This window comes from Herpailurus yagouaroundi, unplaced genomic scaffold, assembly GCF_014898765.1.
Source record: "Herpailurus yagouaroundi ecotype Mexico unplaced genomic scaffold, PumYag 100, whole genome shotgun sequence".
Classification (NCBI taxonomy): domain Eukaryota; kingdom Metazoa; phylum Chordata; class Mammalia; order Carnivora; family Felidae; genus Herpailurus; species Herpailurus yagouaroundi.
This window is the reverse complement of record NW_024412391.1, coordinates 81,944,786-81,961,060: the sequence shown is the minus strand read 5'-3', so window position 1 is coordinate 81,961,060 and position 16,275 is coordinate 81,944,786. Positions and strand designations below refer to the sequence as shown.

Genomic DNA, 16,275 nt, shown 5'->3' with positions numbered 1-16,275 from the left:
AATAGTAGGCAATAATAAGGACGAAACGAGATACAGTGTATGTTTTGGGCCCTTACCAGTTCATAGTGCTGGTGTGGATTAAAAGCAGGATCCCGAATATTATACATAACATACATGTTAGGATGTCATTTGAAAGTCAAGGAGAACATTAAATTGTTAAATGATTATTAGAGGGAGTTGGAATTTGGGACAGGCTTTGAACACTTCTGTATTATTTTAACTATAAAAGCCAATAAAGGGCTGTCATTTTGAAAAACAGAAAACTAAAAATGCATGTTTCACTTGGACCTTGTCTGAGGCGGTTCAGGATAAAATGCAGTAAGTTTTGATCATGGATCTAGCTAGCTAACAGCCAAAGGAATGTGAATGTTCTTTCCTTCCATATGCATTTATGAGGCGTTCGGCCTCAGAGAAGATAATTTTTAAAGTATACAAAAATTTAAAGTTTAGGATTGAATTTTTACTGTGTCTGTGGTAAACATATGTGCAGTTGCTGTCATTGGGACATTAACCTATGAATTAGCCATAGCCCAGGACATGTGATTATACCTGGATTAGGGACAGAAAACTGTCCTCAACTGAGGTGACTGATCTCAGAGAAAGACAGTATAGAATCCTACCAGTCTGAGTGAATTATCCATACTGAGTATGGATAATGTAAACCCAGATTTTAAAAACAAGTCTACAACTACTATAGGAAACAAAGTGGGGTTGTTCAAAAAATTGAAAATAGAATTAATATACAACAATACCACTTCTGGGTATATACCCCAAGAAATTGAAAGCAAGGTCTCAAATAGATATTGGAGCACCCGTGTTCATAGCAGCATTATTCACAATAGCCCAAAGGCCAAAGCAACTCAACTGATAATAGGGGAACAAAACATGCTATATATATGTAATGGAATATTATTCAGCCTTAGATAGGAAGGAAATTCTGCCACATGCTGCAACACGTGTTGCATCCTTAATGGATGAACATTAAGGAAATAAGGCAGTCACAAAGGGACATATGGCTATATGATTCCACTTATAGGAGTTACCTACAACTGTAAAATTCACAGAGAGAAGAGTAGAATAGTGGTTCCCAGGGCTAGGAGGTGGGGAGACTGGGAATTTGCTACTTCCTGGATAGAGTTTCAGCTTTGCAAGGTGAAAAGCCTTCTGGAGATGGATGTTGGTGATGGTTGTACAACATTGTGAATGTACTTAATGCCACTGAATGTACACTTCAAAATGATTAAAGTGATAAATTTTATGTTGCATGTACTTTACCACAATTTAAAAAACCAAGTCTAATAGAAATTAAAGGACTTGAAATAATATATAGGTGTTTCACTGAGGATTGAAATTTGGCAAAATAGTGCAAAAACTATTAGAGGCCAGAATTTGGTCGCGAAACGTGTGCTACTTGAAGAGGATGGAAGGAGTATGGATTTTATTTTTCTTCACACAGAAGCACAAACTTGCTATGATCAGTTTTTTTCTGGAGCCTATCCTATTGAGGAGCCGTCAAGCAGGAGGGGTAAATCGAAGAAGTGGGAAAATGCTTCTCTCGGATCCCCTGCACTTGAAGGAATAATATATAGAACAATATATTCCCTAAAGTTATTCTTTTCCTTAAACTAGCCGCATGTGTTGGGGCAACACAAAACGGCCATAACCATGTGGAAGAAACCTTTATTAAAATACGTGAAGCATTCGTTAAGGCCATGGCCACGACCACTTTAGAAGTCCTAAAGACTGTCTGAAGGACTCTGGTGCACGATGAAATCCCTGTTTGCCCGGGCCCTGGAGAAATCACTGTTTGCCCAGGGCCTGGACAGGCTCCCGCCTCCGTGAGCTGGCAAAGCCGCAGTGAACCAACGAGCTTCCCCCAGGCAGAGGCCACTGGGTCACTGGGCGGTGGAGAGGGGCGGGGCCTCGTTGCTCCGGGCCCGCGCGGAGGCGGGGCCGGCGGCGGAGGGCGGGCCCCGCCCCGAGGGTGGGGCAGATTAGCGGCGGCGCGTAGCTGCGCCGCACGTGTGAGAGCTCCGCGCCCGGCCAGTGCGCCCGCGCGCTCCGGGACCCAGGGGCTGAAGACGCTGACGGCGTTGCCTATGCCGGGGCGCCCTCGCAGCTGGCTCTTCCGAGTGGCCCTCGTCGCCGCCGCCCTCCTGCGCCCAGAGCAGCGCGCCCGCCCCCTCGCCGCCCGGCCCGGGCCGCGCCCGCGCTCCCAGGCCCCGGGTAAGTGCGTGGCCTCGCCGCAGCCACCCGGGCTCCACGGCCCGGCCTCAGGGCCCCGCCCGGAGGGGCAGTGCGGCCTGGGAAGGCGTCCCGGCCGCGGCGTGAGCGCACGGCTTGCCCACGGCGCCTCCATTACTGGCCGTGCCCGCGGAAGCGCGGCTGGAGCCTGGCGATCCTCCTCCCGCGGTGCCAGCCCCGCCCCCCCTTCCGGGGCCGATCCGCAGGGGGCCCAGTGCCCTCCCGCCTCCCAGTGGCGCTGGCCGCCCTCCGTTCCCAGCCCCTTTCCTCCCTTTCTTTGCCCCGGGAGCTCCCTAAACTCCTCTCCTCGCCAAAGAGAAAACCGGCCTCTATCCCGGGGCCCTTACAGCCTCGGTATATCGCGGGGCAGGTCTTCTGCAGGGTAAAGCCCACGTGCTTTCTCTCGTCCTCGTTTTCACCCATCACTACTTAACTGCGAGGCTACTGCAAGCCAGGCAAGCACCCAGCTGAATGCTTATTTTTGTACGTTTCCCAGAGTAGGAGCCAACAGGTTGGGGACCAGGAGTGTTTTCTCCAGCTCTCCACCGGGTCCGTGTTTAATGAGTGGATGTTTGGAGGTGCTGCTGTGCATGTTGAAACTCATCTACGCCGAGTCCTTACCGCCAGCCCTGCACTGAGAGGTTTAGAAGTACATCCTAATTGCCTGGGTTATTAGTGCCTGCCAAGAAGTAGGGTTTGGAGAGAGTTTCGTTTGTCAGATATTTAATCCCGTTGTCAGGCCACTTTTTTTTTTTTTTTTTCATTTCAAAAATCTTGGATTACCGAGGGCTTTTGTTTCAAGTCTCCAGTCGTCTGTGCAGTCATATTCCGTTCCCTTGGGGATACCTTGGCAATTGAGGGATCTGTCAAAAATAGGCCGTACAGTCATAGTGAAAAGAGGATGAATAGGCGATAATTTTGTTTAATCATTTAACAGCTCCTTTTGAACATCTTTTGGTAGAGGCTGAGGCGATGCAAGTATTAATAAAAGGTATATTGACCCCAAGTAGGAGAGAGATACTGCAGTCCAGCTGGTCCGTTGACTTAAGTTTTCTCCTGTTTCAGGTCCTTTACCTGTGCTGGTCCTGCTGCCTGGAACTCTCCCCATACACATCTTTTCATGTCTATAGTTCTTTCTCCCCTTCCCTTTACTCTGTTTTATTTGTAGCTCTTACGGGTGTATGTCTCTGAGATTATTATTGTTTTCGTTGATATTTCCTTAAATAAATATAAACTCTGGGGCACCTGGATGGCTCAGTCGGTTAAGTGTCCGACTTAAGCTCAGGTCACGATCCGCGGTCCCTGAGTTCAAGTCCCGCGTCGGGCTCTGGGCTGATGGCTCAGAGCCTGGAACCTGCTTCCGATTCTGTGTCACCCTCTCTCTCTGCCCCTCCCCCGTTCATGCTCTGTCTCTCTCTGTCTCAAAAATAAATAAACGTTAAAAAAATTAAAAAAAAAATAAATACAAACTCAAAGAGGACAAGAAATTGCCCCTTTTCCCCAGTGCCTAAGATAGTGCCAGACTCATAAGGGGTACTCACATATTTGTGGGATGAACAAATCTAATGGACTTAATGATTTTGCATATTAGAATGTAGAGTGTGCTCTGCCCTGAAGAAAGTGCTCTTTATTATATGTGTGTGTGTGTGTATTTTTTTTTAACGTTTATTTTACTTTTTGAGAGGCAGAGCACAAGCAGGAGAGGGGCAGAGAGAGGGGGAGACACAGAATCTGAAGCAGGCTCCAGGATCTGACCTGCCAGCACAGGATGCGGGGCTCAAACTCACAGACTGTGAGATCATGACCTGAGCCTAACGAAGTCAGACGCTCAACAAACAGAGCCACCCAGGCGCCCCAGAAAGTGCTCTTTGTACTGAGCTAGAGGGGTTGTTGACAGTTTGCAGAGGCTGGAGGATAGAAGTATTTAAAGGGGCACCTGGGTGGCTCAGTCGGTTGAGCGTCTGACTTTGGCTCAGGTCATGATCTCGCGGTCTGTGAGTTCAAGCACTGCATCAGGCTCTGTGCTGACAGCTCAGAGCCTGGAGCCTGTTTCGGATTCTGTGTCTCCCTCTCTCTCTCTGCCCCTCCCCTGTTCATGTTCTGTCTGTCTCTGTCTCAAAAATAAATAAAACATTAAAAAAATTTTTTTTTAAAAAGTGGAAGTTGTATTTTGAAATATAGATAGGACTAAGACTAATATGGCTTTAGATGTTCATTTTACAGAAATAATTTTAAGGGATTATCGGTGTTGTATTACAATTTTGAAAATGTTAAACTTTTGTTGTTGTGGATGTAAAGAGAGCTTATTGGTGAATTTAGTATCTTAATGAAAAAGATTTTAAAATATTGATAAGATTGTAATATTCCTAATGTCAGTTGGGTCATTTGGAGTATAAAAGAAACAAAACCCATTTTTTTTAGTATTCCCTTCAAAAAATTGCATAGGACTTTGAAGTTCACAGGTAAGTATCAGTAGATTCTCTTCTTGGTGGTGGTGTGGTCTATATTACTTGACTGATTACTATTTTGAATAGTGTATTTGTGCAGCATAGTATCTCTTTAAAAACTTTTTTTTAAAATAACATTTAAAAAACTCATAAAGCTGTACTCTCTACCCTTCCTCCCCTTTTTAAAAAGCCAGTCATTTCAGCTTTGAGGTAGCATGCTTGAATATGTATATTTGGATTTTCCTGAATGCAAAACTTTTTCTTAGGGAAATCACACCGGGGCATCCTGAGTGGTTTATTTTTCTGATTGAATTCTTCCCAGCATCTTCAATGTTCACAGGATCTGCTTGCTCCCTCCCCTCATTTAAAAATTAGATTGCAGGAGCACCTGGGTGGCTCAGTCAGTTAAATGTCTGACTCATGGTTTCGGCTCAGGTCACGATCTCCTGGTTTTGTGAGTTCGAGCCCCACATCAGGCTCTGCACTGCCAGTGCAGAGCCTGCTTGGGATTCTCTTTCCCTCTGTCTGTGCCCCTTCCCCACTTGCTCTGTCTCTGTCTTTCTCTAATAAATAAACCTTAAAAAAATCATACTGCATTTTAGTCTTCCCTTTCATATAGTTCTTGCTCATGAAAACAATGCTAATTTGAGCTCTGTCTCTCCTAGTCCAGAAGTTTGAACAGCTGTTACAGTAAATATGTTCTCAGTTTCTAGACCCACTGAAAGAACTTAGCAAAATACATATTAAGTGACTTATAATCATTGGTACCATGTATATTTTAATAATTAATGTGTATGATAGGGTTATTAAAGCAAATGGAAAGTATTTGTAATTTCATTTGAAACACAAAAGTGAGATTAGTTAATGAGCTTGTCTTGTAAGTTAAATATAACAAGGAAAAGAGATTAGGCAAGTGTCCACAAATATTGAGAAAAGACTGCTCAAAAATATTAAAGGCCTGTTTATTTGGTGCTGTTGGCAGTGCTTTGAGGGACTCTTAAAATTAAATGGTATTTGAAGGAAGAAACCCGTGTTTAATCATTAGCCCAGAGAACAAAAGAAGCCTAAGAAGCTTTGTTTTTTCCCCAGACTCAGCAATACAGTTCTGCTGTATAAACCATCCATAATAAATATTAATGACCAGTAGTTGAATAGGAACAGCTATTACAGACCTTTGAGCAACTCATCATTTTTCAGCTTTGCAGAGAAAGAAACCTCAGCTTAGAGAGGGTAAGTGGCCCACTCATAAATGGCAGAACCTAGATCGGGTCGAAACCAGTGTGTGATATTCATATGTGTGATCTGCTAATATTCTCATGCCAGGGATGTTAGGCATAACAGTGCTGTTTGAAACTTTCCAGGATTTTATTCACGAAATTACTGATGTGGGCGCAGCGGAGAGCAAGGAGTTGGGTGATGACCATGTCCTGACTTAGGTGACTGGTAGTTGGTGGCAACGTTCCCTGAGCTGGGAGGTATAATGTGTGTTGGTGGTGGGAGATGATGAGATCAATTTAGGGCATGTTGAATTTGAGCATTTGATTCAGCTCTTCCTAGCTGGGTCAGTTGGAGTAAGACACGGATATCTGGCAATGCTAATGAACCCGGAGCCATAGGGTGGAGGAGAGGCTTGAATGAGCTCACTGGGTGCACTCTGCAATTGCTCAGCTTGACAGCTATTGCTTTGGACTTCCCAAGCAAACTGGGAAGTCAGAGATGGGTCTTGGCTAGGAAAATGTGAGTGAGAAGGGAACAAGACTGGGGTAGGAACCTAGAGATGCCCAAATTTAAGCAGCAGCAGAGAAGGAGGGGAAAAGAGTACCTCAAGAGGCAGGAAAAAAGGGGTAGAAAGAGTTTCAAGGAAGGAAAGTGGCAAACTGTGTCCAGTTGGGAAAAGATGTCAGTTAGAGCCAGGCTTGAATGACTATGGTTTTGGCACAAGGAAGCCATCGCTGAACTTGAAAAAAAAAAAACAACAAAACACTTCATTGGTGTGTGGGAGGCAGAAGCCAGATCTTTCACTAAACGTCAGCTGCACACTGGCGGGGCGTTGATTTGATTTGCTGCAGTGTCTTTTCGCAGTGCCTGGAATACCGCCTAGCGCAGGGTGCACAGTAGGTATTTGTTAAGGGGATGAAGTGCAGCGCTTAGGAGTGAGTGTTAGAATGGCTGGACTTTTAGGAGGATTGTCTTATTTAAGGGAATGGTTATAATGAGTGGTCTAGTGCATATGCTGGAAAGAAGGGTAGACATCTGTCAGAGGAGGCCCGCAAGCAGGACTTGAAGAAGACTGTACTGACCAGGCATGGCCATGAGAGTAGGGATGGCTGTTTAAGAGGGGAAACCCCCTCACCTGCTGTGGTTTTCTCTAGCAGCATCCAGGAGCACAGACCTAGACAGTAGGTTTGATACTTGGTTGGGGTTTAGCACGGATCATGAAGCAGCACCAGTGAGCAAGAGTGTTGAGTGGTGGCTAACAGATGTGGAGGTTTGGGGAACTTGAAGAAGTGAAGGTGGAGAGGGGCACTTGGGTGGCTCAGTCAGTTAAATGACTGGCTCAGGTCATGATTTCATGGTTTGTGAGTTTGAGCCCCGCATCAGGCCTGCACATCAGATTTTTTTTTTAATTATTAAAAAAAAGTGACAGTGGAGAGACGGTATCTTGGGACCTGTTTGAAGAACACGTGATGAGAGAGAGCGGAACAGAAGAAAGGGTAAAATAGTGGTTGATCAGAACACAATAGTTTGTGTATCTTTTTATACTTCATATGTTTGAAATTTTTTGTAATAAAAAGCTTACTGTAGAAGATGTGATAACCTCCCCATGTTCCCATCACTCAGTTTCAATAATTATGAACCTGGTTTCAAATCTGTACCCCCTCCACTTCCATTCACCACTGGTAAATTATTTTGAAGCCAAATTCCAGACTTCGTAACTTTTCAACCATAAATATTTGTTAGTGTGTCTAAAACATAAGGATTCTGTTTTTAAATGTAACCACAGTAACATAATTGTACCTTTAAAAGTTAACAGTACTACCTTGATGTCATCAAATATTCCCAGTATTTTGCATCCCTCATCATCTCAAATGCTTACTCATTTGTTTTTTAAAATTTACATCCAAGTTAGTTAGCGTGTAGTGAGTGCAACAATGATTTCAGGCGTAGATTCCTTAATGCCCCTGACCATGTAGCCCATCCCCCCTCCTACAACACTTCCAGCAACCCTTTGTGTTCTCCATATTTAAAAGTCTCTTACGTTTTGTCCCGCTCCCTGTTTTTTATATTATTTTTGCTTCCCTTCCCTTATGTTCATCTGTTTTGTATCTTAAAGTCCTCATATGAGTGAAGTCATATATTTGTCTTTCACTGACTGACAAATTTCACTTAGCATAATACCCTCTAGTTCCATCCACGTAGTTGCAAATGGCAAGATTTCATTCTTTTTGATTGCTGAGTAATACTCCATTGTATATATATACCACATCTTCTTTGTCCATTCATCCATCGAGAGATATTTGGGCTCTTTCCATACTTGGGCTATTGTCAATAGTGCTGCTATAAGCATTGGGGTGCATGTGCCCCTTAGAAACAGCACACCTGTATCCCTTGGATAAATACCTAGTAGTGCAATTGCTGGGTCGTAGGGTAGTTCCATTCTCAATTTTTTGAGGAACCTCCACACTGTTTTCTAGAGTGGCTGCACCAGTTTGCATTCCCACCAACAGTACACAAGAGATCCTCTTTCTGTGCATCCTCACAAACATCTGTTATTGCCTGAGTTGTTAATATTAGCCATTCTGACAGGTGTGAAGTGGTATCTCATTGTGGTTTTTTAAATTTATTTTTAATTTTTTTTAACGTTTATTCATTTTTTGAGAAACAGAGTGTGAGCGGGGGAGGAGCAGAGAGAGAGGGAGACACAGAATCCAAAGCAAGCTCCAGGCTCTGAACTGACAGCACAGAGCCCAAAGCAGGGCTTGAACTCACAAACCATGAGATCATGACCTGAGCTGAAGTCAGACGCTTAACCCACTGAGTCACCCAGGCACCCCTCTCATTGTGGTTTTGATTTGTATTTCCCTGATGATGAGTGATGTGGAGCATTTTTTCATGTGTCAGTTGGCCATCTGGATGTCTTCTTTGGAGAAGTGTCTATTCATGTCTTTTCCCCATTTCTTCACTGGATTACTTGTTTTTTAGGTATTGAGTTTGATAGTTCTTTATAGATTTTCGATGCTAACCCTTTTTGTGATATGTCATTTGCAAATATCTTCTCCCATTCTGTCGGTTGCCTTTTAGTTTTACTGATTATTTCCTTCACTGTGCAAAAGCTTTTTATTTTGATGAGGTCCCAATAGTTCATTTTTGCTTTTGTTTCCCTTGCCTCCGGAGACATGTGGAGTAAGAAGTTGCTACAGCCATCAAATACTTTTCTAAATGCTTCTTTTAAATAGTTGACTTGTTTGAAGAAGGATCCACTCGTTGCATTTCTTTGTAGGTTTATATGTAAGTTCCCCTCCCTCTTTTTCCCCTTGCTTTTTATTAGTTGAGGGAACTGTCTTTGTCCTGGTAGAGTTTCCCACATTCAGAATGTTGCTGATTGCTTCCCCATGGTGGTGGTTAACATCTTCTGACTCTGTGTGCTGTCGAAACTACCAATTAGACATAGAGTTTCAGTCAGAATACTTCACAGCATGTGCTTTCAGGGACGTGCAGTGCCTGCCTGTCATGTATGTTAGTGGGCCATTCGTGGTGCTTGTCCAGGTCCACTATTTCATTAGGCATTTGCTACTTAGTGTGACTTTGATCTCTACAGGTGGGGAACAGTTTCAGCACCTGTTCCAAGAAATCTACAAAATGTCTATAGAAGGCTGTTATACCACTCTGAATTCTATGGCATGTATAAAAGAAATAATGTCCTCAAAAAATCTGCAGACTTCTTGAGGGGGGAAAGGGGACTAGCTTATTTTGTTCCTACTATATCTAACCAGGATATAGTGTTTATCATTTCATTTAATCTTCGTGGCAGTCTTGTGATACACATGTCATTCCCATTCTACAGATGAAGAACAGGGGCTTGGAGAAATTAATTTACTTCAACGGACAGCTAGAAAATGGCAGGAGAAAAGTATGGTACCCAGGTCCCCCATGGTAGTGCAGATGAAGGGAGGTAAAATGGCAAGACGGAATTAGTAGAGAGGAAGGCACAGCAGTCAGGACTCATGGCCTTCAGATGAGCCTTGAAGGACTGATGAGGCCAGGGGTGATCTTAGACAGGTGTGGAGGACTTCCCATTGGAGAGAGCTCATGAGCAGTCAGACTGGAAGCAGGAACTCATTGGGACTGGGCCTGAGTTGTTGCAGGTGTGTGGAAGATAATGGTACAGGTTGCTGGATGATGGGCAGTGTCAAAGCAGGATGGAGCAGACATTTCTGCAGAGGAAGTAATTGATGTGGCTTATGACCATCAGTTGTTAAAAAGGAGCTTGATGAATTCTCTGCATTCTGGGAAGGAGGTAGACATGTGCTGACAGCAAAGTCCCTGAGCCACGATACTGATGTGGTTGTCATTGGCTGTGCTTTCCTCCCTGCTGAGAGTTCAGGCGTGGAAAGGTATCAGGATCTCCTAGTGGACCCTGGCATGCCAGCTGGGACGCCATTGCACGTTTGGGGTTGAGAGTATGTGTAACACAATGTAGTGACTGGCTTCCGGATGTTCCCAGGTACCTGTGACACCTCAGGACCATAAGTGGGCTTGTCTTCCTACTCCCTGCTTCTCTTCTGGGGTTCCGTGTTAGGAAGAGCTCCCCTGTCGTCTGAGATCCCTAAGGCAGAACACCTGAGTCATCCTAGGGTATTTCCTCTTTTTGCCCACATTTGTCATCCAGTCCTGTTCCCACCACCTCCTAAATGTCCCTGAATCCAAACTTTGTTTCTGTCACCCTTGTCTCAGTCTTAGATCATGTTATACTAATTTCTTGACTCAATTTTGGTCATACCTTCTTTTTTAAGTTTTCTTTTTTTTAGTGATCTCTACACCCAATGTGGGGTTCAAATTCACAGCCCCGAGATCAAGAGTCACGCACTCTTCCAACTGAGACAGCCAAGTGACCCTCAGCTGTACCCTCTCACCGAATCTTCTATCTAACCCCTGTTTCTCTTCAAAGAGGCACTGTGACACCTTTCTAGCTCACGAGTCTAGTGGTGGTTTGGTTTTCAGGATGGAATCCCCTCCATTCTGCTGGTCTAGCATCTGCTCACTCGCTAGCTTTACCTCCAGACTCGCCCGTTGTGTGTTTTACCCTACTTGGGCTCCCACGCCTCTGCACATGCCCAACCATCCCCCCCAAACAGCCTCCTCCCCGCGTTCTGCGACCTCACCCGTTCCTCACAGCCGGGCTCAGGTGTTCGTTTCTGGTCTGCCATAAGGAAAGGTGTCTTCTCTGACACCCTCACCGGCAGTGCCCTCTGAGGTCTTTGTTCCTGTAGTCCCCGAGTGACCTGTGCCCTTTGTGTCTCCCACATTGGCGCGCAGGCTCTGTGAGGGCAGCCTTGTTGATAGAAAGTGAGCATGAATAGCACCAGCATTTCATAAACCATTCTTTTTCTTACTGGACCTTGCTTAGAACAAATAGAGAATAAATGCTTTCCTAATTGAATTAGAGGTAATTTTTGTATAGTTGTGGTCTACTTCTGTTCCAGATTCTTGGTTTCTTCCATTTTCTTTATTTAATTTTTTTGTCTTTCAAAGGAAATTGGTTTTACTGGCATCTTTCTGTACCTTTTCTCCCATTTTTTTTGTAGTCATCATCCCTTTTTCTTTCATTTTGTGCATGTATTTGCATTCTTCTTTACATTTTCTTTCCATTCTAGATTGTTGACAGTGAGCCAAGATCAAATGTGGATTTTTTTTTAAATTTTTTTTTTCAACGTTTTTATTTATTTTTGGGACAGAGAGAGACAGAGCATGAACAGGGGAGGGGCAGAGAGAGAGGGAGACACAGAATCGGAAACAGGCTCCAGGCTCTGAGCCATCAGCCCAGAGCCTGACGCGGGGCTCGAACTCCCGGACCGCGAGATCGTGACCTGGCTGAAGTCGGACGCTTAACCGACTGCGCCACCCAGGCGCCCCGGATTTTTTTTTTTTTAAGTTATCTCTAGATGGGCCTGAAACTGATGACCCCAAGATCAAGAGAGTCACGTGCTCCACTGACTGAGCCAGCCAGGCACCCTTCAAATATGGATTCTTTTTTTTTTTTTTTCAACGTTTATTTATTTTTGGGACAGAGAGAGACAGAGCATGAACGGGGGAGGGGCAGAGAGAGAGGGAGACACAGAATTGGAAACAGGCTCCAGGCTCTGAGCCATCAGCCCAGAGCATGACGCGGGGCTCGAACTCCCGGACCGCGAGATCGTGACGTGGCTGAAGTCGGACGCTCAACCGACTGCGCCACCCAGGCGCCCCTCAAATGTGGGTTCTTAAACTTTAGCTCGTTGTTATTATTCTGTTGTAGATGCTTCTGTAGTTGGGTTTCTTGTTAACTAGGCTTTGGAGAACCTTAGAATGTTAGTTTTCTGCTCATTTATGTTCTTTTATGAGTATGCTTAGTAAGTTCATTAGCATTTTAATTATAGCACCTCCGTATATAATTAATGTAGGAAAACTTTTATCCTTAATTTACCAAGAGCACCAAGTAAGGTCAAATTAGATAAATGTATTTATTTTGACTGCCACATGTTACCCCTCTGGCAAGCCGCCCAGTCCTGGGAGGTGTGTATGGCTTCTTAGACTTTCTCTCATTACATTGTGTGTGGGTTGCTTACATGATAGTCTGTATTGTTTAAATTGTGGCAAAATGCACATAACACGTAGCATCATCTCCACTTTTAAGCATACAGTTCAGTAGCGTTAAGTACATTCATACTGTAGTGAAACCAATATGCAGAACTCTTTCTAATCTTGCAAAACTGAAACTTTATAACCCATTAAACAACTTTACATCCCCCTTGCTTTTTTTTTTTAATATGATACTAGTATGCGTTCCTGTCAAGTGTATTTATACACTATTTTTATTTAATCAGGTTTTTTTTTTTTTTAAAGAATAATCTACATGAAACAAAGTTCAAGTGATCAACTACGGTATTCACTAAAACCAGCACGTCTCCCTGCTGTGCCCAGCCACCCATATTCTGTGCTAGAAGAAACCATCCTTCCCAGCTTCTGTTCATATTGTTTCATTGTATTGTTTAATTTACAGACGCAGGCATCATTTTTCTTAGTTTTTTGTTAATGTAAAAGTACTGAAATGACTATCCTTAAACCTAAAATTGTAAGCACTTCAGTTATTTTAAGATACACCCTGAAAGTAGTATTTCTGGGTCAAAGGGCATACATTTTTTAAAGTTTTTTTTGAGGCATACTCTCAAATTCTATGCAGAAGTGTTGTGCCATTTTTCTATGCCACCAAATATATACACCAGCATCAGGAAAAATTATTTTAATAGATGAGTTTTAGAACCCTAGGAACAAAGTTAACTGTGCCTCTGTTTGCTGAAACCCACTTTAAGGAAGTGATTGTTACTTCCTGCGCTCTCTTCCTTCCTAAAAGGTTCTCTTAAATGTTTTCTTGGAGCCTTAAAAATGGAGATGACAGAAGTGACTGGTGTGTCGCTGAAACGTGGGTCTGTTGCTGTTGAAGACAATGACAGGGTGGCCCCAGCTGAGGAGGCAAAAAGACAGAAGATCTTGGACCATTGTCTGACCAAAAGTCAGAGCGAGCTGGAGCATGTCTCTCCACCCAGTGGGGTCAACGTGCCTGAGCCACCTGAGGCTGTGAGTGCCAGAGAGGGTACAAAGAATTCTGATGTGCAGTTGGAAGAAGAGGAAGAGGAGGAGGAAGATGGCCTCTCTGAGGAGGGTGAGGAGGAGGAGGAAGCTGAGAGTTTTGCAGACATGATGAAGCACGGCCTCACTGAACTTGACGTTGGCATCACCAAGTTTGTAAGTTCTCATCAGGGATTCTCAGGCATCTTGAAAGAAAGGTATGTTTCACTTACATGTAAAGTTATTTTTGTTCTATTTGTTTTTCTGGTTTTTTGTTTTTTATTTACTTAAATTATAGTTAACATACAGTACGGTATTGGTTTCAGGAGTAGAATTCAGTGATTCATCACTTACATACAACACCGAGTGCTCATTGTAACAAGTGCCCTCCTTAGTACCCTTCACCCATCTAGCCCACCCCTCCACCCACCTTCCTCCATCAGTCCTCAGTTCTCTATCATGAAGAGTCTCTTGTGGTTTGTTTCCCTCTCTTCTCTCCCCCCACTCTTTTGTTCTTCTGTTTTGTTTCTTAAATTCCACATAGGAGTGAAATCATATGGTATTTGCCTTTCTCTGGTTGATTTATTTTGCTTAGTGTAATACATTGTAGCTCCATCCACAGTGTATTGTTATTGGAAGTGGCAAGATTTCATTCTTTTTGATGGCTAAGTAATATTCTCTTGTGTATATCTACCACATCTTCTGTAAATGTTCTTCAGTCAATGGACATTGGGCTCTCTCCATAATTTGGCATTCTATTTGTTCTTTAGAAAGAAATTAGCAAGGGGCGCCTGGGTGGCTCACTTGGTTAAGCGTCTGACTTTGGCTCAGGTCATGATCTCACAGTTTGTGAGTTTGAGCCCCGCATCGGGCTCTGTGCTGACAGCTTGGAGCCTAGAACCTGCTTCGGATTCTGTGTCTCTACCCCCCCCCCCGCCCCCCGCGTCTCCATCACCAATATGTTCTATTTAACTTTCTGTCCCCAAGAATGGTTTATTGACGATCATGAAGGAATTAGGATGGAGGAGAGCTGTCTAAATGAGCAGATGAAGCCATTTCAAGATCAAATGAGTAAATAAAAAATAATTTCTGTGTCAAGCCTTGCTAATATGTAAATGAGTGCTGTTCACTTCTTTAAAATAAATTATTTTAAATGGTTTTAAGTTTTCTCTTGAATTGGTCTTAAAATCTTAAATCCTTAACTCTTCCACCTGAATGTGCCACATCTACAGTAGACAGAAGGTAGTCTTTGGAGCCAGAAGGATCTGGGTATGAATCTAGACTAGTTGCATAGTATCCTTACCCAAAAAATGGTTCCTAATACTACCTTGTGGTTTTTGAGAAGGTTTTAAATAATGTGTGTAGAATATTTAGCATAAAGGCAAGCTTCAGGTTGGTTCATAGTAGATATACTGGGTTGTGATATATATTTTTTTAATGTTTATATTGGGGGGGAGGGGCATGGAGAGGGTGGGCAGATAATCCAAAGCAACCCTGTACTGTCAGCGCAAAGCACCAGGCTTGAACTCACGAACCTTGAGATTATGACCTGAGCCAAAGTCTGCTTTTCAACTGACTTGACTGAGTCACCCAGGCTCCCCAACGGGGTTCTGATTCAATTAACCATGCCATAGTTTATGATTCACTTTAGTATGGACTGTTTATATAATCAATAGGGTAATAAGCTTTGATTTATGCATTTCTCTGAAAGAATATCCTAAAGCTCAGAGGGTCTTTACGTTCTGTGTGAAGAATGCAAGCTGTGGCATAGCATTCTTTAAGAAACCAGAAAAAAAAAAAACTGCACATGAACTTAGTAATGAAGAATTAAAAAAAAAAAAAATTCCTGTTTTGGGGCTCTGGATGGCTTAGTCACTTAAGCATCTGACCCTTGGTTTCAGTTCAGGTCATGATCCCAGGGTTGTGGGGTCAAGCTCCACGTAGCAATTCTCTCTCTCTCTTTCTCTCTCTCTCTCTCTCCCCACCTTCCCTCTACCTCTCCCCCCTACCCCCATCTGCCCCCTCCCCTGCTCGCAAGTATGCTGTCTCAAAAAAAAACCCCAAAATTAAAAAAAATTTTCATATAACCTTGAAGCTTAATGTTGATAAACTTCCTCCTAAAATTAATCAGAAGCAAAATGTTAATGCTTTGAAAGTTTGTGTTTTCTTTTCATCAGATACTCCGACTTTGTTGTTCATGAAATAGGAAAAGACGGACGCATCAGCCATTTGGATGACTTGTCTGTCCCCGTGGATGAGGAGGTGAGAGCAGCTCTCCGACAAGCCACTTTCCCTATAAAATAGCACTTCCGAGAGATCCAGAACTATAGAACTCTAACAGCATTGACTTAGCATTTCCGAGAGATCCAGAACTATAGAGCTGTAACAGCTTTGAGTTCTGTGTGTGACTCACTGGGAGTTTCATTATTTTCAAGGATCCAACGGAAGATGTATTTACGGTTTTGACAGCTGAAGAAAAGCAGCGTTTAGAAGAGCTCCAGCTTTTTAAAAATAAGGAAACTAGTGTTGCCATCGAGGTAAATAGCACAAAAACATACATTTCAGGATTTTCATTGCTTCTTTTTGGGTAAAGTCTATAAGCATCTATTAGAAAAATTACAGTAGTTGACGAAATGATGACTTTGCCCTATTTGATGTAAAACAGCATTACCCTAAAAATGTTTTGATCAGTGGCAAATAACCAGTATCCAGACATACTATAGCAAAAAAATGTTACGTCGTAAGAAAATTTTATATG

The 16,275-nt window shown here is 43.3% G+C and overlaps 1 protein-coding gene across 6 annotated transcripts in view; it reads left to right on the top strand.

Moving 5' to 3' along the window:
- The first annotated feature begins 2,009 nt into the window (after window positions 1-2,009).
- PUS7 (pseudouridine synthase 7) overlaps window positions 2,010-16,275 on the top strand; it is a 57,993-nt gene continuing 43,727 nt past the window's right edge. For 5 of the 6 annotated variants that reach the window (XM_040472887.1, XM_040472886.1, XM_040472891.1 and 2 more), the window contains exons 1-4: window positions 2,010-2,226; window positions 13,303-13,735; window positions 15,695-15,779; window positions 15,953-16,054. In XM_040472887.1, coding sequence (XP_040328821.1) covers window positions 2,100-2,226; window positions 13,303-13,735; window positions 15,695-15,779; window positions 15,953-16,054 — 747 coding nt within the window. In that variant the 5' untranslated portion in view covers window positions 2,010-2,099. Of the gene's footprint in view, window positions 2,227-5,563; window positions 5,922-13,302; window positions 13,736-15,694; window positions 15,780-15,952; window positions 16,055-16,275 lie in introns of those variants that run through there. The other variant, XM_040472890.1, reaches the window with a different exon arrangement.